Here is a 22700-nt window from a genome sequence, read left to right on the forward strand (position 1 = left end):
CTCATCAGTGCACTCAGAAGGTTATTTAAACACAGTTTGGAGATCTACTTATTCAATAAGTGCTGTAATTAGCCTGCAAATTAATCTCAACACATCCCTCTATGGCAAACTGAGAAATGAGACTCCTTGCGGGAAAAATAACTTCAAGTGTTGCTGCTGACAGATGAATATTCTGTATCAAGATTTAAAAATCAAAGACGTTAAATCTAAAATAAAGGGGTGTTGAGTTCATATTCCTCACTACTTAGTAAGATCTCAGGCAGGAGGGCCCAACAAAAAGCTCCCTGAAGAGGCTGGAGAAACTGAAGAAACCACCAATACTAGAAAACAAAGTCTGCCACTTGTAACCATGCAGGTACATCTGTATTTCACAATGGGCTTGACACAAAACCCACAGAAGACACAGCAACTCTTTTGATTTATTTCAGTAGGCTTTGGGTCAGGTCTCAGATGCAGCAGCCTCTTATTTTTATTTCCATCACAATAAAATAAAATTAAGAACTCTAGTGTATGCGCACCTGCCTTCATTCAAACAGACTGCTGTTTCATGCCAGCAATCAGACAAAAAAGAAGTGAAACATTCTCATTATTACTGACAATAAAACAAGATTTGTCCTGCTCAGCCTTCTTCCCTGTTCTTCATATTTAACTCCTGGTACAAACTTAATGAACAAAACCTGAAGCAAAGCAGCCTGTGCCAGACAGCACATTATAATCTGAAATTACATCTCCAGTTCTAATGTGAAAACCCCAAAGCACCTTTGATGAAAAAACACACATGCCCTCCAGATACACAGAGATCAAGATTAGCTCTTAAGTATTCAAAGTCAGAACCAACTGGCTGCTTCTGCCCAGTGTAATCAGGAGACAGCGCTCTGGGTTGGCATGGGCACAGGACTTCACAAGGCACACAGCTCTGGAGCCAGCCCTGCTGGAGTTCAGTCTCGCCTCTCTGTGCTGCAGAGAATCTCAATCACTATCAAGTGAAGGCAAGAGGGAAAACAACAGAATAAACAGTGTATATATTATGTATGTTCTGGGAGGAGAAACGTGCCCATCGCTTGTCATGTCTGACAATTAAGATTCAGGAAATGCAAGACCCGGTGTTCCGTTTTGAAGCTTCTCTCAGTGAAAACGAAACTGGTGTTCTGTAGTTAATTCCTTACCTTCAACAGCCCTTTTGGGAAGTCTTTGCCATCGTTCATCCCTTGAAGGTTAGCAACGAACTCTTGGCAGGTCATCTTTTTCCCAATGTTCTGGAAGGGATGTCAGAGAAACACAGCATCATATTCCTGCTGCTTTCCAAAACGACATGAGTGAGCAACATCAGATTAAATGCATCTCCCTGCTCTCATTTTAAGCCCAAGGCAGGCAGCACTAAGAAAGCATTCACGAGATTACTCAGAGACAAGTATCCTTGTATGCATATAGCCAGAAAAGGGAAGGCGCTTTTGCACCGAAGGGCCCACACACCCATCCAAAAAGAAGGACAACTTAATACTGGGGGTAATGAAGAGGGCAATGATGAAGCTCTCTGGTATCTCCATGGTGCCTTACATCCACATCTCAAAAGGCTCTACCAGCCTCTGATGGAAAAGCTCTACCTGAATCTGCTGTGGGGCACAAGGGAACAGCTGACTGAGGCTCTTTCTAGACCTTTCTCTTAAAATTTCCAATGCTCCCTTCAAGTATCAACCACCCTCAGTTACAGTACGATGCCCAGAAGCAGCCATTACCTCTTCTGATTAACAGGCTGAGGCTGCCTTGACATTTCCATAAGACTGTTCTCATTTTTCTGTTCTCTCTTCTCTTATTCTCAGACTGAAAGTTGTCCAACTGAGCCACAAATGGCAAAGGAACAGCTATGTTCATGTAGGATCCCAGCTGTTCCATACAGAGGCTTGAGGCTGCCCTGACTGCTCTTGAATCCCAGTCTCCATCACCCCTCAGAGAAAGTGTCTGTCCTCAGTCCCCCAGGTGCTAGAAGTCCCATGCTTAGCATGTGGGGAGCCTTGTGCGTGGGCAGCAATGACAACAATGCATTGATGAAAAAGAAAACAAAAGAGATCCGAGAAAAGGAAAGCAGCCTGAGGTGAGCTGTGAAACATGGTAAAGGCAGAGGAAAAACGGGGCTCTGTGATGACCATGGTATCTCTGGGGATGGCACTCTGCCAGTCAAGAGAAAGGGGTGAAGATGACTTCTCCATGGTCAGGATATGCTTTGTCTGCAGAAATACAGCAGAAGGGCTTTGTGCAAAGAAGTGTCTTGGGCTAGAAGCAAGAGCCCAAATTAATACACGAACGAAGCCTAAAGGAGAGCACAGTAAAACAAGTCATTTAATGTTACAGTTACATGACAGCTTGGACTGCACATCCTCTGCTTCCCTTTCATAATGTTGGGTTAGGGAGAGATGGAAAACCACCAAATCCTGACCATCAGCCTCACCTACCCAGAAAAGAAAATCCCACAGCCTATGGCCAGCACAGACCCGCAGAAAGAAGGCAAGCAATAATACCAGAACAACGCACAGCTTCCCACACACAACAAGAAGTATCCTGACAACACAGTCTGGCTGTAACTCTGGGTCTCTGGTTGCTAAGATTGCAGAATGCAGCTCACAACTGCAGTCTTTAGGTGCAAGCTGGAGCTGGTCTAGTAGACTTGCATATGCTTTCCCTTCTCACTGAGACTTCAGCCTGCTTCTGTTTCTTTCCTCCACGCAGCAGTTTGCAGCTTCCCCACAGTGAACAGCAGATTCAACAGATTCCCAACAGCAATGTGGCACTGCAGACAAATGGTTATTTTGGTCCAGGACCAAAGCTAACATCTCTGCACAGTGCCACAGAGGTTCCACAAGATGTGCCTGGTGTTTAGAGATACCTTAAAGAGTCTCTAGCTCCCTCCTGGGCGATGACCTCCGTGCAGAGGAGCAAGCGTGCATCTCCAAGACCCAGTTAGCCAAAATTATTGTTACGAAGAGAATGAAATGTGACAAGACAGGGAAAATAGAGGGATAAGTAAGAGTTTGTCTACAAGAGCATAAAGGAAGTGTGAACTGAGCAGAGCAGCAGCACCACAGCCCCACAGGCAGTTGAGCTTATTGTGAAATAAGTGTCTGCACTTATGATCAGTAAGTCAGTAACAAATGGAGCTGAGTGTAGATGAGCCCAGTGACTCATTTGCTTCCTTCTCCAGCGAATTCCTGGTAAGGATGGGGCAGACCGTTATCTCTGTTAGGAAAAAGGCAATTAGGCATATCTGCAAGGGCTGCATTCCGAGTCAAAAATGCCAAACTTACCACCTATGTGGAAAAATGCAAAGCAGCAAGAGGAAGATCAAAATTACAGGAAATCAGAGGGGTCAGAGGGAACATGATGACACACACATGACACAGCACAAGTAGGACTCTGGCAAACACTACAGCTGCATATATGTAAAAACACACTATCAACTGCCAGTGGGGTAAACCTCCAAAGTGACACACTGCAACAAGCAGCCAGGCTTCAGCTGCAAATCAGCAGCAGCAATGATGGGTCACAGCTGGATTATTTATCTATTCATTTATTTAATTTACTCCAGCACCTAATGAAGACAGTAGAGCCCACTAAAGAATCGCAGGGAGCAACAGGAATTGCTGCCAGGCTGATGCATGACCATTTGTTCTCCCTCCCTGGACAGTGAGGCCAGAGAGGCTGCAGAGCAGGAACCCCAGGGTGTTCATCGCTCTGGGAAGCAGGATACCTGTGCGTGACATCTCAGCTGTGCTCAACAGAAGTTGTGTGTGCTAAGAGGCAAACTGGGACACGCTGCTGTACCCCTGCTCACCCTCACACGTCACTGACGCACTCCTCAGTCGGGGAAGCCTAAGCCTTCAGGGAAAAAATTCTTCACAACTCCCTTCTCCTTACTACAATTTTCAGACAATGGCATTCAATGAACGGGAGGTGGGCCTCAAAACTCCTGGCAAAGAATACACAAGCCTTGGTTCCATCACCTGCACCCACCACAGAGGTGCACCCACAGGGGCTGAACAGCCCTTGGTGACAGACCCAGGTTGCCTCTATCTCCTGTTGCCCAACTCACCATCCTTGCTGTCTAAGTTTCCAACTGACACACTCCTGGAAGAGCTCTTGGAAGTGCAGCGAAGGGTCTCAGCCACAGAGAAGCCCCAGAGCCACCTGGCTGAAGACAGTGATCCTGCATGCTATTATGCCATGATCCCTGTGTTCTCCCCTCTCCACCCTAACTCCAGGGTAGAGAAAGCCTCCCATCAGCATGGGAATACCATACATAGCAGGCATATTGCATCATGGGTGCTGAAATACTCGTCCTAGGGCTGCTGGCACCCTGCACCAGTGTGACTAAGAGGACTCAAATCAGAATACTATTTCCCCCAGGCAGGCAGCGGGGAGAAGTGTGCCATGGGTGAACAGAGGGCTCTCACTCAGCATGCCCATATCCACCCTCCACTCTCTTGGCTCTGTGCACATCAATCATTAGTCTGGCTGTGCAAAACTCTGGTTTCACCAGATCTGCCCCTGCAACTGTCTGCCTGCAAACATCACCTTCCCTTTGTGACCTTCCTAAAACTTCCGGACCTCCCCTCTTTCTTCCGCCTTCCCACATGTCTTTACATACTGTAAAGGGGAAGTCAATCCCATCCACAGCTTCCTGGTCAGGGCCAGTTGCTGCAACCATGGAAGGGTGGTAAGTACACCAGGAAGACGGGCCTGAGGACACAGAGTATCCTCATACATTATGGCAAAGCCAGGCACAACGCCAGCTTACACATGACTGGAAAGGCGTGATGGAAAGGCCTGCCCAGGACAACAGCCTTGGAGTGCAGCCTTCTCACTGTTTGCTGTCTGCAGGGGCTTTAGGAGCAGGCCACCACCCAGCACGGTGTTGACAGGAGCAGTCTACACAAAGCTGTGCATACTCACATGGCCATGCAGGTCTGTGTTCAGCAGCATCATGGCACAGGTGAGACAGTGAACTCCATCTGCAGAAAGAGACAAAAGAAGAATCACATGCAACCCCAAAACTGGACCTTTAAGAGGAGCTGAAAACAAGCCTCATAGCCTAATTGAGTCTGTTCCCTTTACGAGAATCTGTTTTATCAAGAAACGCACATAATTAAATAAATGAACAATGAGGTCATCACATAGCTGCCAAACTAGAACAGTCTTTCTTTCATCATTTAGTAACTGTCAAAACTATCTTCCAGCACCCATGGATGAAGCAAACTAGGCAGGAAATTAGACAGGTGACCACGCTGTCATCCTTTGCTTATTAATACCAACACCACAGTCTGAATCAACACCTTCTTCTTCATTTAATTCAGAGCAGAAAAGAAAGAGTAAAATACATTCATTCTTGTGTGCAGACTATATTTAGCACGGTATCATGTTTTCCTCCTTTTCTGGTTCCCTCCTCATTCAGGTCTCAATTAGAATTAATTCTGGAGAACTTCAGTCACCTATTTATGGTGCCTTGGCTCTTTCTTGGGTAGAGACCACTCCAGGGGTCTCTGAGGTGGTCCAGTGGCCAAGTAATGAACCAGAAGAGACGGATTCATACAACCACAGAATAGAGTTGGAAGAGACCCACAAGGGTCATCGAGTCCAACTCCTGGCCCTGCACAGGACCATCCCCAAGAGTCACATCATGTGAGAGCACTGTCCAAACACTTTTTGAACACAGACAAGCTTGGTGATGTGACCACTTCCCTAGGGAGCCTGTTCCAGAGCCCAACCACCCTCTGGATGAAAAACCTTTTCCTAACCTAAACCTCCCCTGGCACAGCTTCATACCATTCCCTCAGGTTCTGTCACTGGTGACCAGAGAGATCTGTGCCTTCCCCTATTCTTCCCCTTGTGAAGAAGTTGTAGACTGAGATGAGGTCTCTCCTTAGTCTCCTCTTCTCCAGGCTGAGTAAACTAAATAACCCCACTGCTTCTCCTGTGGCTCTCCCTCTAGACCCTTCACTACCTTCGTATTCCTTTTCTGAATACTTTCTGATAGCTTTATATCTTTCTTACATTGTGGTGCCCAAAACTGCACACAGTGCTAAGATCGTGGGCAAAGTGTGCAGGACTCCCTCTGATCTAAATGCTTACTCGGGCTCAGAAGTGACAATTTCCCTCTCGCACCCTGGACTAGAGTAAAGCTGCCCCATCAACAGGCAAGTCATTATTTCAGTCTGGCCATGCTGCACCCATTCTACCTGACTGCCTACAATGCCTTGAAACTAAAAAGGCAATAGGCAGAGGACACAGATAGCATAGGAGCAGATCCTGTCTTACTTCTAACTCTTCCCCTTCCCCATATGTTAGACAGTAAAGCTGAACAGGCGCAAAGTGGACAAAAATCACCTCATTGCAACAGGGGCAGGTCACAAAGCAAGGGGTAAGGAAGCACAACAGTACTTCCAAGTGTAGCAGTTCTTTCTCACTCACACTTGAGACTAAAGGTACAGCTTAACCCATGCTTGATTTCCTTTTCATCCTCCCCCCTCAGTGTGTGACCAGCCCATGCTGCAATCACAGGGCCATGTGGCTCTGCCAGCGTGGCTGGCTGAACACAGCAGTTATGCCAATGGACAGTTTGTCCTCTTCTCCAATGCCAGTTTTCTCAGGTTTGGACTGTGTGCTTTGTTTGTTTTCCTCATCCATTTCCAAAATGACTGAAAACATTGGCAAGGAGGAAGCACTCTGACTGATGTTAGCTAGTCAAGATAAAACCATGCCAGGGTCTGGATACAGCACCCAAAATTCACCCCCACAACTGGCAAGAACTGCCATGCCTGCTGCCAGCGCATGCAGACACACAAGCAGTGAATGGAGTACAGAAAGAAAACAGTTTCTCTTCCACCTGAGATGGGATCTATTCTTGTCCACGTGTGTGCAGCAAGAGTACAAGCACCCCCACAAACTGAAGTCAGTGAGACCAGGAACTACAGTGGAGGACATTCAAATATGAGAAGCTACAACTGCGAATTTATACTGAGGAGGCCTAAACACCTTTCCTGCTGGGGATAAATACAGATTTTCCACAACTATGTCTGGAGAACGTGGAGGGTTTCAATGCTCACCACAGGGAGTTTCTAAAGTGTGTCTTGGCAACTACCCAGCCTCAGCTGCCAGGCATACGCCCCAAATGCTGTTGAAGGTGAGAATAAAGGAAGAGGGAGACAACCAAAGACCAAAGTATTAGACACAAAGTTACCTTGAGAAGAAATGGTGTTTGGGTTGCACTGGTAGTATCGGCTAGAGAAGTGGATTAAAACTCTCTCTCTTTCCTGAGTTTCTCCAATAAGTGAAAAGGCTTTAAAGAAACTCCTAAAAGAGCAAGCGGAAAGAAAAGTGAAATTAAAGTAATAAATCTCTTTTTTGCTTCACACAGTGCACAGAGCAAAGTACACTTCACAGCAAGAAGTACGTAAGCACACATCAGACATTAAGATCCAAGGAGCCTTTCTAGGAAAATGGGCTATCATTCCGCGTGCAGTTAATTCCAGCATTATAGCAAATGAAATGAAAGTTAAATTACCACTGATCTCAGCCACGGAATATACAAAATAATATGTAATTCCATCATTTGAAAGAGCTCTTGTTATTTTTAATGTTTTTCTTTTGTTTGGGGAAGGAACTGGAGCAGGTGTTGTTTACGCAAGACAGACATCCAGGATGTTCTGTGTCCTCTTCCAATTGCCTGTCACCCGTGCATCTCTTAACTTTACACTCATTAGTATTCCCCTCTAAATCAGAGGAGCTACTCCAGGTGGTGAAGGCAAGCACAGCAGACTCAGAGCTCACACCAAACGTGTGCTCCTCCTTCCAGAGGGTCTCCTGTCAGAGTGGTCAGGACCACACTAGTCACCTTGTAGGGGGCAGTGTGACTACCTGACCTGCAGAAAGTATCCGGGCAAGAGTGCAGAGGGCAGAATATCTGCAACATCTCCCACTGAGCTTCAACAGCAGGAGGAGTAACCTGGTCCTCCTGTGCTCTTGCTCATGGCAGTCAAGGGTGCAGGGTTGGTGCACACAAGGGACACACTCATTACAGCCACCGAGCCTGTGCAGAGAGGTGGGGGACACACACATCTTTCACTTTTACTGCAACACTTGAACACCCCTCCTCTTAATCATGTTGCTGGAAAAACGTGCCTCACAGCCAAAGATGACCTTCTGCATTCATTTGTCAGGATGCTTCTAGGAAAAGCCTGCAAACACAAACCTTCTGGGTCTGAAGTAAGACAGCATACAGAATGAGTGTCTAACAGACAATTTTTTAATATCCCATAAGACTGAAAATAAGACCAAATCCGAGAGGCACATTGCTGGAACATTCACATCTACCCAGTCTTGACGCATAAACTTTAATTTTTTCTCTTTCATGTTAAGGTCAGAGACAGGTCATATTTGCAACAATCTCACATCCATAAAGAGTGTGATCTGCCTGGCAATAACTTAATTTCACATGTAATGTACTGCAAATAACCCAATTCACAAGTAGATATAAGTGAGTCTCCACAGGGCTTCTCTGTCCCTCCCACCTTGTCCTCCTGTCCCAGTTCCAGCCAGGACAGGATCAATTTTTAACTGAAGGGCTTCCAATCCTCTTGAAGGGACATCCAGTTCATATTTGTAAGTGAGAAACGAGTACTATGACCAGAAGTAGAGGGGTCCTGCCTCCAGTCAGGTGGAGGAAAGGGACAGGTGGATCTATTGGACCATGTGGATCCGATGGCCTGGCACATCAGACCCAGAAGCATGTAAGGTTTTAGGTGACACCGGCGCACAATGTACCCTGATGCCATGGATCAGCGGGATCCCAACAGCTGACTGTACTGGAAGCTGAAGTGAGCCTGACTGGGAACAAATGGCAACCCCCCCCCCCCCTTGTTACTGGCCCAAAGGCCCTGTGCATCTTGGCACAGATTACTCCAGGAGAGGGTATTTCAAGGACCCAAAAGGGCATCACTGGGCTTTGGGAGAGCTGCTGTGGAGACACGGGAAATTAGACAGCTGAATACCCTGCTTGGTCTCTCAGAGAACCCTTCTGGTGAGGGACTGCTGATGGTTGAAGAACAACAGGTACTCATGGCTACCACAACAATGCACTGTCAACAACACTGCACCAACCAGGACTCTGTGACGCCCATCCATGAGCCAATTCCTAAAGTGGAGAGCCAGGAAGTGGTTAGCAAGACTCACTGACCTTTAATAGTCCTATACAGCCAGTGCATAAATCAAATGGCGAGCAGAGACAGTAGGTTATCATGGCCTGAAAAAAGTCACACCACGCCAAGTGCTGCTGTCCCAGACACGCTGGAACTTCAGTACAAACTGGAGTCCAAGGCAGCAGAGTGGCATGTCACCACTGACATTGTCAATGCCTTCTTCTCCATTGCTGTGGCAGCAGAGTGCAGGCCACAGTTTGGTTTCACCTGCAGGGATGTCCAGTACACCTGGAACCAACTGTCCCAGGGGTGGAAACACAGCCCCACTATTTGCCATTTGCTGATCCAGACTGCACTGGAAAAGGGTGGGGCACCACAATGTTGACATCACCATGTGGGGCAACACAGCAGGGGACGTTTTTCCGAAAAGGGAGAAGATAATCCGAATTCTCCTCAGTGCCGGTCGTGCCATAAGGCAAAGTAAGGTCAAGGGACCTGCCCAGAAAATTCAGTTTTTAGGAGCAGAATGGCAAGACGGACATTGTGAGATTCCAGTGGACACAGTCAACCAAACAGCAGCTATGTCCCCACCAACCAGCAAAAAGGAAACACAAGCTTTCCTAGGCACTGCAGGTTTTTGAGAGTGCATATTCCAGATTACAGTCATATTGTAAGTCCCCTCTATCAAGGGACCTCAAAGAAGAATGATTTTAATTGGGGTCCTGAACAACAACACGTTTTTGAACAAATTGTTCCTGCAGTAGCCCTTGGGCCAGTCAGGACAGGACAAGACGTGAAAAATGGGCTCTACATTGCAGCTGGGAAAAATGGTCCTTCCTGGAGTCTCTGGCAAAAAGCACCCAGGGAGACCTGAGGATGACCCCTGGGGTTCTGAAGTTGGGGATACAAAGGATCTGAGACTTACTACACTCCAACTGAAAAAGAGATTCTGGTAGCTTACGAAGGGGTTCAAGCTGCTTCAGAAGGGATTGGCACCGAAGCACAGCTCCTCCTGGCATCCCAAATTCCCATGCTGGGCTGGATGTTCAAAGGGAAAGTCCCTTCCACACATCATTTCAAAAACAGCCTCACAGACACCTGAGACAGAGAGTATAGTACTGAGTAGGTATATCATACTCCCTATCAAACTTCAGCCTCTGGGAAAATTGAATGTACAATGGACTGTTAAAAACCACATTTAAAACAATGGGTGGTGGAACTCTCAAACATTGGGATCTACATTTAGCAGAGGCCAGCTGGTTAGTTAATAATAGAGGCCCTACCACCAAGCTGGTCCTGCCCCATCAAAACCTCCATGCAGCATAGAAGAGGATAATGTTTCTGGGGTGCATACGAGGTCTATGTTAGGGGAGACAGTTTGGATCAGTTCTGCCTCAAGCAAAGCCAAACCTGCGGGGTGGTTTCTGCTCAAGGACTTCAGTGTACTTGTTGGGTAAGGCAGAGGGAAGAGGAAACACAATGTGTACCTCAAGGGGATTTAACTTTTGGGTGAGAACAGCCTGTAATGTTGAATTGTATGATACTGGTTGCTGAATGACACTGTCCCTGTATGCCATAACCACCATGTATAATGAGTATGGACTCCTCCAGTCCATGACACCAGTCATGATCTCCTGATGCAGCTTGCAACCAGACAACAGACAGCAGCCCTCCTGCTCTGGAAGATATCTAGGATGGACAGAACCCACAGTCATGGACTAAATGAACTCAACAGACCTTTTGGAGCGACAGTCATTGACTAGGGTAATGATACCTGTGCTCATGTTTATATATACATATTTGGAAGGTTTAGGACCTAGGCATGGCATAGATAGTATAGAATAAGGAGTGGATAATGTCCTGGTTCCATCTAGGACAGGTCTAATTTCTGCAGTACCCAGGAAGGGTTTACCAGTCACTGAAGTGAGACTGACAGGCCTGTGGTTTCCAGGGTCATCCTTCTTGCCCTTCTTGAACATTGTTCAGCTTACAGTCAACTGGGACCTCCCCAGATTCCCAAGACTGTTCAAAAATCATCACGAGAGGCCACATGATGACATCAGCTAGCTCTTTGAGTATTTTTGGACGAATCCCACCCACCAGGCACCATAGACTTACAGGGATCCAGCTGGAGCAGCAGATCCCACATAACTTCAGGGTCAAGTGGGAATTTAGCATTCTCACAGCCATCGTCCTCCAGCTCAGAGCACTGTGACCCACTGAGCCTATAACTGGTGTTGAAGATAGAGGCAAAGAAAGCATTAAACATCTCTGCCTTTTTTATGTCCCTCTTTCTGAGATGACCATCTCCATCCTGTAACAGGCCAAGGAGATTTCTGCACTGCCTTTTTCTATTGGTTTATTTAAAAAAACTCTTTTTATTGTCCCCCACAGTACTGGCCACCTTCAACTCCAACTGAGCTTTGTCCTCACGAATTTTCTCCCTACAGTGGCAAGCAGCATCTCAGTTTTTCTCCCATGTCACCGGACCTTGCTTTCACTGGGCATACACCTTCTTTTTTTGTCTTAGCTCCAGAAGAAGATCCCTGGTCATCCAAGGCGACCTTCTGCTTCATCTGCTTGGCTTCGGACACTTTGGATTTGTCTGCTCCCGTGCCCATAGGAGGTGGTGCTTAAAAAGTGACCAGCCCTGATGGACCCCAGCACTTGCAAAAGCATTTTCCCAGGGGACCTCACTAACTAGTCAGCTGAGTAGCCTGAAGTCTGCTCTCCCCATGTCCAGGGTTGGACTCCAGATCGGACTCTGAGAAGGGCTGGAGCAATCACTCCACCTCCTCTCCTCCTGGAGAGGATGAGAGAGGTGCACACTGGAGACGCCTGAGCAACGTGGGTCCAGGGTGTGGAAGCAGAGCAAGACAATGAAGGAACAACCCTTCCCAAGTCTCAGACTTGTCACTGAGGCTGCACAACAGCCTCCCACAGCCTGGGGGTAGCATGGGTCTGGGTGGCTGCCATGGGCTCCAAAATGCTCAGCAAACCACAGCTCGTCAGTGAGCCAGCCGCTACGCGGTTGTTACCTTTCACTCTCTGCAAAGTGCAAGGCAGCACACCTCTATTTCCCCAGGCTTTGGGAGATGCCCCGTCCCTGGCTGCTGCTGCATGCTCAGGGCAAAAGTAGCCGGCAACTGCCGCAGCTACTCCTGAAACCTCAGAAAAACCCTGGCTTATTTAAGTCCCACACGAGCCTGGGCATATTTTAGAGAAGGTCATGACTATTAATATTAACAGGAGACCTACTGGGAGCAGAAACCTCCTAAATATGGGCCACAAAGCAATTAGGTGTTGGGTTTCACAATTTAAAAGGAGGGTATATTTAGCATCACGCTTCAGGGCTGCTAAAACCTGGAAGGAGCAGCAGACCTCCCACTGCTGCAGCAGCAAGCACCCTGTGCTGTGCAGGTGCTCCAGCCTGGCTCTGCTCTGCCTGCCTTGGGAGCAGGCAGTTCATGCTTATGCAGGCATGTTTCATTTCCACTGCCTTCAGCAGGCAGGATTCTGGGATTTCCTTGCTCATGGGGTCTGCCACGCTCTCATGGCACCAGTAACCCCTGGAAATGCACTTGCAAAGGGACTTGCAAAGCATGCACAGCTCCTAGATTTGTTATTAATAGAAAAAAGCAATATCCCATTTAAGTAACCTCAGCCAGATGATTTAAACTCATTTTAAATCCCTTTAAACACCGGGACACAGCAACTGTGCTAACAGGCCACTGCTACACAAAATTGGTGTTTTGCCTTCTGAAGAAAAAAAGTACTGAAAACAAACATTGTTGAGGCTTGATTCCAGCATAAAAAGGAAGGAAAATTGAAGGGCTGGGTTTTCAAACACCCATGCTGGCAGCTACCAAACTCTCAACAGCATTTTCCACGTGGAAGCTTTTGCTGTTCTGCCTCAGGGAGACACAGAGAGGAGGGGCTGCCGAGCCACATCAAACCCTGCCTAAATTTAGTACACTGAAGCCAGGCAGAGCAAGCTCCAAAATGCATCAGCCAGAAAGTCTGTGCAGATCAGCTGTGAGCAACACCCTAATTCTCCAGCAGTACGTGGCAGACTAGAACTCCCCTGCTTACTGTGTGACTGGTCACTTTTTTTCATCTCCTCTGATCAAGGACCATCTCCCAGCAGGTCCACCCAAAGATTTCCCTCTCCAGGAAATGACGCCACTTCAGTAGCACCCGAGCATGGCAGCACACCAAGACAAACTGAAGAGAAAAGCTCTGTCCCAAAAATGCATCACATCCCTCTCTGCACTCTCTCAAGTCCCCACAGGACAACCACTCCAATCAGGACAACAGTGCTAACAGCACTGTTGCTGAAACAAAAACACAAAGTCTGCAAATGGGCTTGTACCTGAGCGAGCAGTCCAGCGTCATGCCTGTGAAGTCAAAGAACTTAAGGTACTCTTCGGCCACAAGCTTGCTGAATTCATTGCTACAAAAAAGCAAAGGAATAAATAAAGGTTATCATTCAAGAGTGAAACCCTTCTAGAACCAGCAGAGAAAGTAACGTGGCCAAAGGCCTCATATTGGCACATACTTTTTACCCAAATGCTTTGCCACATCAGAGCGTTTGAATCTGTCCAGATGGTAGAGGCGCTTAGCCAGGCGCCTGGCTGCTTCCAAATTGCTGCTGCTGCCATTGCTGAGATCGTGGCCAAGGGCTCCAGTGGCATCTTTCTCCTGAAGTTCATTGCTCCCCATGGCAGCACTGGAGTCTAACACCACATTCTGCAGCTCAACATCGCTATGAGATGAAAAGAACACGGAAAACAGAAAAATAAGGTAAGATAGGATTCCAGTTTCCTCTTAGGATAGGAGGCAATTAACAGTACAGAGGCAAGATTACACAATGTAGCAAATTGCACTTAATTGACGGAGCAGTGTAGAACAGGGACACTTATTCAGCAGCCACCAGAACAAGTGTTAAACACAGAGAGCCAAGAACCAGCTTTCTGACCGTGGTAACCATCTACCACTTGTGTTAACTTCAGAGAGAGCTGTTTGCTATTATCAGTCTACGACTGCACCTGAGAACATTGGTTCTTCATTTGCTTCTTGCACTAGTATTTTTTAACCCAACTGCTTGTTTGGTTTGAAGAGGCCCCTGTAAAAATCGGTCATTAGCCAATTTACAGGAGAAATGCATTGATTAAGCCAGGGTGTTCAGTTACTCCGAGCTGAGTCAGCACAAGTCCCTTCCTCATTCTTCTCCAGTTGCCTGGAAACAATACAATTCCCCCAGTCTAAAATGACATCGCCAGAATTCTCAGTGGCTTCTGTGCTGCCCATGAGCAGCGGACATCCCATGGGGAGGCATTGCTAGAAAAAGCAGGACTGGGAGGAAGGAACCCAGTTTGGGGAATGAGAGACACAAGCCATCCATGTCAGCGCCTGGAGAACTCCCTGCTTTCCTCCTGCTCCCTGCTGGTGGCAATTATTTCCCTCATCAGCTGCTCAAAGCCAGGATGTTCAGCATGGTAATCTCAGGGTACTTTAGATAAATCATTCATTTATAGATTCCTCCCACCACTACTATAGCAGGAAAGCTCTGGTGAGCTTTCCTTCTCCCATCAAAGAGGCAAGAGCCCGCCACACCAAAAAGCACACCTCCACATACACATCCCTGCATACAGGCAGGCTTTTAACTTTAGAAAAACTTCTCTCTGACACTGGCATGAAAATTCTTGCAAAAATCTCAGCACTGTGTGCGTGCACTTGATAGCATTTTTATTTTTTAAAAATACTACACGGAAATTCTTTCTACTAAAACCCCACTTACACAGGGCTAATGAATGATCAGCAGGGGTCATGCACAGGGCAGATATGAGTGGAATGAGTTAAAGATGACTTTAAATACATAGCACTTTAAACAACATACCACAGCTTCATACACCACTGTAATCTTCAGAGTTAACAAGCCATGGTTAAAACAACTATTGCTATGCTCCAGTAATGATTATATAGCCATTTACTCAAATATCTGCTAGCCACTTATTAACCCTTTAAAGATAAGATTTTCATATTAAGTGAGCTTAAAATAAAAATATTTGGCATTCTGCATGCCTCCTTCCACACTAATCATCGACCTGTGTCCTACCTTTCTTCCCATCCATGGTTTAAGAGAAGGAGGTATGTAGTGCTCCTATGAAAAGGAACATTTTATCCGTTTCCATCCTTCCAGTGCTGCTAGAACATTATAAATATCACACATCCACACTGTGGGTAAAACTTTTTTATCAAGTATCAGGGGAAAACAGAAATCTAGCCTGTTTTGCAAGTACTGGGGATTTAATTTTGCATTTGCTTTAGTGTAAATAAAAAGGTGTTATAACAAAAGGAGGTCAGTCTCAGTGCTCTCAGTAGGGAATTAATATTGTAAATACAATTTCAACAGCATTAACATCACTGACCATCAGCTATCCTAGAAAGAAAAAAAGCCCCTCCCGACATTGTGGTTGTGGAAAATGCCTCCTCAGCCCTTTCCAAAATCACCAGTCAATGTCTGAAATTCTCTAAATTTGGTCTGCACCAAACCTGTGAGGAAAGCAAATTCCAGAGTCCTCTGACACATGCCCCAGTCAAGGCCTTGTCCATTGAAATCAGGCACGACTGGTTCCAAATTCCCAGCTCTAACAATTGACAAGAGCAAGGGATAACCAGGTGAGCTAACGCATCTACAAGAGTCTTTCACGTACAAATGCCGCTTCAAAAGCCATATCAACTCACAGAGCCTCACTCATAAATCACAGTCCTCTTTCACCACTGCTCTTTATTAAAGGCAGTATTTATAGCCCTGAAAGATGGCCAAAGCTGACAAGAAACATCTGCACCCTGCTAGGAACCAGTGCACTAACGAGAGTCAACGTTACCACAAACCACCACAAGTTTAGAAAGAACGGAAGTGCCAGCATCTGGCACTTAGTGAAATAAACAGTACAGCAGCTCCCAGCTTCTGTTCTGCCTCTCAGAGTAGTGGCTGGGAGAGAAGGAGGAACACCCAGCAAGGAGGAGAGTGCGCTTTCTACCCTGCTCATCAAAACTAGCCAACGGGGCTTCACAAGAAACCTTATCTTCCAACCTCCCTTATTTAATACTTCATCCTGACTGGTGGTCCCCGTACACGTACCAAAGAATAAGGGATGCGTCCTTCAGTTATTCCAACAGTTAATTTGACAGTTGATTAGGTTATTACTTAGTAATACTTACTTACTAATAAACAACAAGGCTGTCACATCATCCATATATGTTGCCTGTAACACAAGCCTCTCGTTCAGGGGAAATGATAGATTCTTAACATTAAAGTGAGACTTCAGTTCTCAAGTGTTTTAGGTGGTGAGAAGCCTCAGTGCTCACAACACTGAGGGATTAGGAAATGCAGATGCCCTGTGCATGACTACTGCAGGCTGTCTTCAGGAAGGGATGCCTTAGTGGCGTCCAAAGGGTGTTAGTCAGGGGAAAGGCTGACCTCTCTTCTTATTTTCAAGACTCTCAAGGTGTACCATTTTCCATCTGTGCCTCAGTTTACCCAGCTGCTGAACTCAGCAATACTTCCCTCCCCCTGTAAGGTGCTTATAATGGACTCTAATCAAGAGCTAGGAGCAACCACGCCTGCATACAGGTCTCTCTTCTGCAGTCTACAGTTTCTATACATAAAGAATCCACAGCAGCATTACCATCAAAACAGAGCCAAGAGAGGGCTTTGTGATGCAGAGCAAGACTGGACACGGATTTTTCATGCAGCTTTACCCTTCATCATATAATAATGAGAAAACTCCAACAAAAGCAGCCTGAAAAATGTAACAGATTACATTCCACCTAATCCTAGACTCAAGGCCAAAAGTAACTGTAGTGATATTAATAGTAATTGCCTGTACAGCAATGGCTCCTGATTTTTATCCAGGGGTACTTATATTAATCTCTGCTATCAGCAAACAGAAAGCAGGCTACAAAAATCCCCATACCTCTCCGATCTCATAGCACATCAGCTGTGGCCAGAAACCAGGTCCTTAGACCTTCATATTTCCGTCCCCAGCAATACACTCTTGATGCATCCTTGTTCCTTCTGTCAAAGCACCTGTGTGTTTGCAGGGAACGCACAGAGGATGTGACCACCATATCCAGCAGAAATCACAGCAATTCAGTAAACAGCTGCTGTGGTAAATTCAATGCTTTCTAACAACAGCAGTCACCACTCCACGCTCCTGGATGAGACACGGGCACACTGTAAGCTCCACAAAGCTTTCCCATAACAGTCAAGCAGAGCCTGAAACATTTTATACTGTTTTCTTCATTTATTCCATTATTGATCAGTTCCCAGTATCAAGGTATCTCAATCTTGCCATGTTCAGCAATTTAGCACATCTGATCTGTTCTAGAATATTCTAGATTCACTTACTCCCCCCTGCCTCCCATCCCAGGTTTCACCAAAACTGAAACTCTACACGGCAATGTATAGTTGAGGAATGGCTGCAACTTCCAGCAAAAAACAGAGCAGGGCCAGTAACTAGGCTGCAAGTGGAAACCTTGGTCTCAGCATGTACCGTTTCAGATGCCTTAAAAACCTTGAGATGCTCTTCATTTTTTAGCAAATTCATGGAGAAAAAAACTCCATTTTGTCCCAAGGAATAAAGGTACATCAGCATTTTCCTTCATGGGAGCAAGAGCTCCGATCCACCATGGAGCAAGTGGCCCAGCTGCTAACAAGGAGGTGATGTTCAGAGGTGATGTCACACTCGAGCAGCAGGGTGTGACAACTCAGCCTAAGTGCTGTCCTCATCCCAGCCACATCAGTGATCCCAGTGTGCCACCACCTGCCATTTCACCACACTGCTGCACAGCATATGCTGTGTGGCACATGGACTCCCCTGGGTGCACATGTTCCTTCCCCAAGGAACACTAATTCATCTGGAATGCACTTCTGGAGGGAGGACACTGGGTGCACAGATCGTACAGGGAGCCTGGACAAGACAAGCCTGGGGCTTTCACGGTCTTTTTGTTAAGAAAGGAGGAAGAAACGGGAGGAAAACCAATTTTCTCTCTCAAATAAATGTGCACACCTTTAACATCAGCTCCACTCCAAGGCAGGCTGTGTCAGGCAAATGCAGCAAAGATTAAAAGTAAAGAAGGGTGGGGAGGCATTCTGGCACGCTGAAAGTAGGGCCAGAATTAATGTTGTTTTCGGCAGGGGTACAGCATCCACTGAGGAGCCACACTGGAGCTGATAATCACCCTCTGCAGCACAGTGCTGGTCCTGTTGTTTTAAACGCCTTTGCTTCAAGCCTTCTCCTCCTAATTCTGAAACAGGAAGGCAGTCCCTTAACCATCACCATCAACCCTGGATCTATTTCTAATTCAGCAGCCCCTCTAGAAGCGGCTCTCACCTCGAAGTGTGGCAGGGACATCGAAAAAGCAGATGTGGATGTTCAGTCAGTGACAACCTTCCACATTTCAGAGCCAATAAGAAATAAGCAGTAGCACAGGCTGAATTTTGTTTCAAGGGAGCTGAAAAGCTGTGCTTGAACAGCCTGGCTCTAAAAGGAGTAGCCCCACTGGCGAAAGCGAAGAAATCCCATCAGCAGTGGGATGTGATGAGTCAGTTCCTGCTACAAATGACCCGACCACACAAATGGGCTGGGAACGGCTCTGCTGCAGCTTTACTGCAGCTCCAAACCAGCTTCCTTGGGGTCAGGAGAGAGCGAGCACAAAAGCACTTTGAGCAACGATTTACCTTGCCAGTTACCTTCAGCTCCAGGGCTCCTCCAAAAAACAACTGTAGGAAGGGGAGAAAAATAATAAAAATACAAATAATGCCCTTTCCTAACAGATGACTCAGTGTGCTATTTTACTCCAAATGGTTTAATCAGCTTTGAAGTCCCACGTATGGATTCTCTTCAAAGACATGCTTTGAAGTAGATCCCTCTTTGAGGATTGACACAGCTGCACTTTGCTGCAACTCAGTTCAGTGGGGGTCTCACAAGCACAGCATCAGCCAGGACACACGAAGAGAGGACTGCTTCCACAAGCCAGAGCAACCACCAAGCATCCATTAAAAAGTACCTCAGTCTTGTCACATCACACAGAGAGGAGCAAAGTTAAAAGTAACAAGCCCTATAATCTCCTAACGGTTATCAATAAAATACATATGCAAAGTCAATTTCAGGGGCTGAAATGCACACTGCTGCTTAAAAATAACCTCTTGCTTCCTGTAATCATTTGCCTTTTTCTTTGATTAAAAGAATTCCAGCCGATCACAAAAAAGGGAGGTAAGAGCTAGAGCATTCAGAAAATGCCATTTCTGGTAGGCTTGCATACACCAAATGCAGTCGTCGTCGTTACAGGATCACAGCATGAGGACAAGAAGTCCTGCCATATGCAGGGACAGGACTGCAGTCCTTCCGAGAGACAGCATGTCCTTTATTACACAGACACGCTGGCCCGTTGCCTGAAGTACAAATGTCTTGCTAAAAATACTTTAGGTTTGATTCCCTTTTGACCTCAGGCTCCTTACATCGCTGTGGCAAGGGTTAGCGGTCATAAAGGGACTCTCACCCCATTAATGCCACCATGTCTAGAAAGTGAAAACCTGGCCCTTGCCACAGAGGGTATCCAAGGGCTCCCCCTGCGATGGATGTTTCTGACAGATACACAGACACGTAGACTGGTCTCCCGAATGCGTCAGGATGGTCCCACGATCTGGCCCACGTGCCCCCAAATATAAACAAAAAAGAGACCTAAAAAATGCACTGCAAACCCATGAGCTTGCTCAGAAAACACTCAGTCTCAGTGTATCAGTAACCCTCAGGCTCTCCCCTCCGAGGCCACCAGCTCCAGGTGTCAAGAGCCATCCCTGTGCTCAGCACAAGCATGACCTTTCCCCATGAGGCTCCTGCAGAGTCTTACAGGACAGGAGCAAAACTGGGAAGTCACAGAGTATTTCCCCCCTCGCTTGGGCTCAGTTTAACTGTTTGGAGACTGGCCCAGGGAGTTCATATTAATGGGGCAGCAGGTCCTCCCCAGCTAGGAGCCAAACAGATGCATAAAAATACAGGTGTTTACACCTTCTGGTGTAAAGATGTGCAGAGGGAGCACTTGAGCACTGGCACTAGTATCACACAGGCACTTTACACTGAAACCACGCAGCAAAATGAACCACCTGTCCTCAAAAAGAGTAGTGAATAACAACAAAAGACAAGAGTTCCCCCGTAAAGAAAAAACAACCCCAAACAACCCACAGCTCACCAGCTGTGCTAGCAAGGAGTCTGCACGCTGTGTGCCCTGTTCTTCTCCACCGCTGCTCCAGCATCACATCCGAAGCTATACATGCCTGTACGCCTCCCTGCCAGCTGCCAGGCTCTGTCTCTCTCTATCCCAACAGACAGACGGAGGAAGAAGAGACTTAACCAGCAATAACATGGAGGGGGGGCTTGACTAGCAGCCAGTCGTGGCTAATGGATGAGACACTGCTGCGCTTCGGGACCGGCTCGGAGCTGGCAGAGATGCCTCGGTTTTGGTGAATCAAGGCTTCCTGACCTAAATGGCTTTGACTTTAATGGAGATATGCCAACAGATGCCAGCTTAGAAGCTGAGCTGCTGACAGCTCTATACTGAAGCGCTTTGTGTAGAGAACTGATCAGCTGCTTCACTTTTTTTTTTCTTTCTCTTTTCTGTCTCTGTCAGCTCCTGGATTTTTGTTTTGTTTGTTTTATTTTCAGAGGAGGCTGGGAACTGAAGAGGCAAAAAGTCAGCAGCCTTTTTTTCTCTAAAACAACAGTTTATTTAGGAACTAGAGGCAGCTTTACAAACTCTCAGTACACTGGCATTGCAAGCATCTCACTAGACAGAGCAAAGGCAAACTCTGTACTTTGTCTCTCCAGAGCCTTGATAAAGTGATACCACCTTCCTGCAGGGAGTAGCAAAGTGTGGCTTAACATTTTTGAAGTTACTGTGCTGTGCAATAGTGGGGCAAATCCTCAGCTGTCAAAATGCCAGTGGTGTCAGAAATTTGCCCCTGTGAACTGTGCCAGTTCATCTGTACCTGGATCCAACATATCCATGCCAGCACAGGGTGTTTAGTAGTGGCTCAGGAACTGACAGATGTGCCAGCAAATGGGCTCCAGTACTTGTCTGCTTGCTCACCAGCTGAAGATGAATCTGATGCATTCGGTGTTCTAGGACAACAACCAACGGCATTCCTCTGAATAAGTTTCTATATCCTGGGCATATGGTTGGCAGCAAATACGAAATACCACCTTCTGAAAGTCCTATGTGTCCTAGGTCTCAAAGTTTGTCATGAGCTGAGGCATGTCTGAAAACCGTCTGCTTAGGAACACAGGGATCTCAGCAGATTTCATACTGAGTGAAAAAATTCAACCAGGTCACAAGGTGAATCTTCAAAGGGGAAAAAAGCTCTACCAGACTGCTGTTGAACAGACCAACAAAATGAATGTAGGAAGATTACATGTTGGATATCTACATATTGAATCTCATATCTACACTGAAAAATCAAATACAAGCTACCATGGACAAAAATACCAGTGTTCAAACTGAAAATCAGAATTATAAATGGCATGTAGGATACTGATAAACTGGGAGGAAACTTAGAGAATCAACCTGGAGAAAGGAATCAAAACTGGGTTTATTTGTCAACAAAGTTTATTGTCTCAAAGAAGGAATGGGCAGAGTGCCAACTAAGAAACTGCTGGAAATGATCCATATGCAGAAGAAATAAAACCATCACAGGAACTCCTATAAGTGGCCCCAACAATTAAAAGTAACCTGGCACCCTTGGGAATTGCAGTCTATGTTCTTGTGCTTTTATTCTGAGAATCACCAGATTGCTTTAGGGAGTTTGTTTTCTTCCCCTCTTGAATATATATATGTGACTAAATTTGTGTTTGCAAATCTAGGAGAAAAAAAATAACAGGACTTGCAGAATTTGCTGAGCACCAGCAGTTCTTTGAAGATGATGGCAGGTGGAAAGTATTTAGCATTTTTGAGGATTAGGAGCTGCAATACAGATTTTTTTTATTTTCTCTCTGGACTCAGAAAAATCTTGGGCAATGTCCTACCAAAAGAGACCACACCTTCCCAACTCAGGAAAAGAAACGCCTTAAAATTTTTTGGTTTGGTGTTCTTTTTTTTTATTATTATTTTTAATTTCTTATTCTGACTCTATCATACAACGGGAGAGGGAATGAAACACCTGCTCTAAAGAGTGAAGTAAAAGGAACAACTAGAAGAAATTCTGTCTTTAAAGTCTGAAAGTATAAGGATGGAGATCATCATAGAGAGAATTTCATACTTCACTTCTAGTCACACTGATGCTCTATACATAGAAAAGATAACTCACTTTTCCCTCCGGTATATCTTACCACTTTGGAAATACCTCCCTTTCATCCCACTCTGACTTGGTGTAAATGGTTACACCTTGTCCAGGCAATGCAAACGCAGGCTCAGTGTCTGTGTAGCACCTTACAAACAGTTTTCCTTATTGCC

General features: G+C 46.2%; 1 protein-coding gene across 6 annotated transcripts in view; it reads right to left on the bottom strand.

The window, feature by feature from the left end:
- The window catches only part of PSD3 (pleckstrin and Sec7 domain containing 3), a 116992-nt gene that overhangs the window by 58703 nt on the left and 35589 nt on the right, over positions 1–22700 (bottom strand). For 5 of the 6 annotated variants that reach the window (XM_027653258.1, XM_027653260.1, XM_027653259.1 and 2 more), the window contains 5 exons: positions 13744–13950; positions 13558–13638; positions 7229–7341; positions 4945–5003; positions 1167–1256 (listed from right to left, as the gene is read on the bottom strand). In XM_027653258.1, the coding sequence (XP_027509059.1) occupies positions 1167–1256; positions 4945–5003; positions 7229–7341; positions 13558–13638; positions 13744–13950 (550 nt within the window). Of the gene's footprint in view, positions 1–1166; positions 1257–4944; positions 5004–7228; positions 7342–13557; positions 13639–13743; positions 13951–20444; positions 20564–22700 lie in introns of those variants that run through there. The other variant, XM_027653261.1, reaches the window with a different exon arrangement.

This window comes from Corapipo altera, unplaced genomic scaffold (genome assembly GCF_003945725.1).
Source record: "Corapipo altera isolate COAL_440 unplaced genomic scaffold, ASM394572v1 61305, whole genome shotgun sequence".
Taxonomy (NCBI): Eukaryota; Metazoa; Chordata; class Aves; order Passeriformes; family Pipridae; genus Corapipo; species Corapipo altera.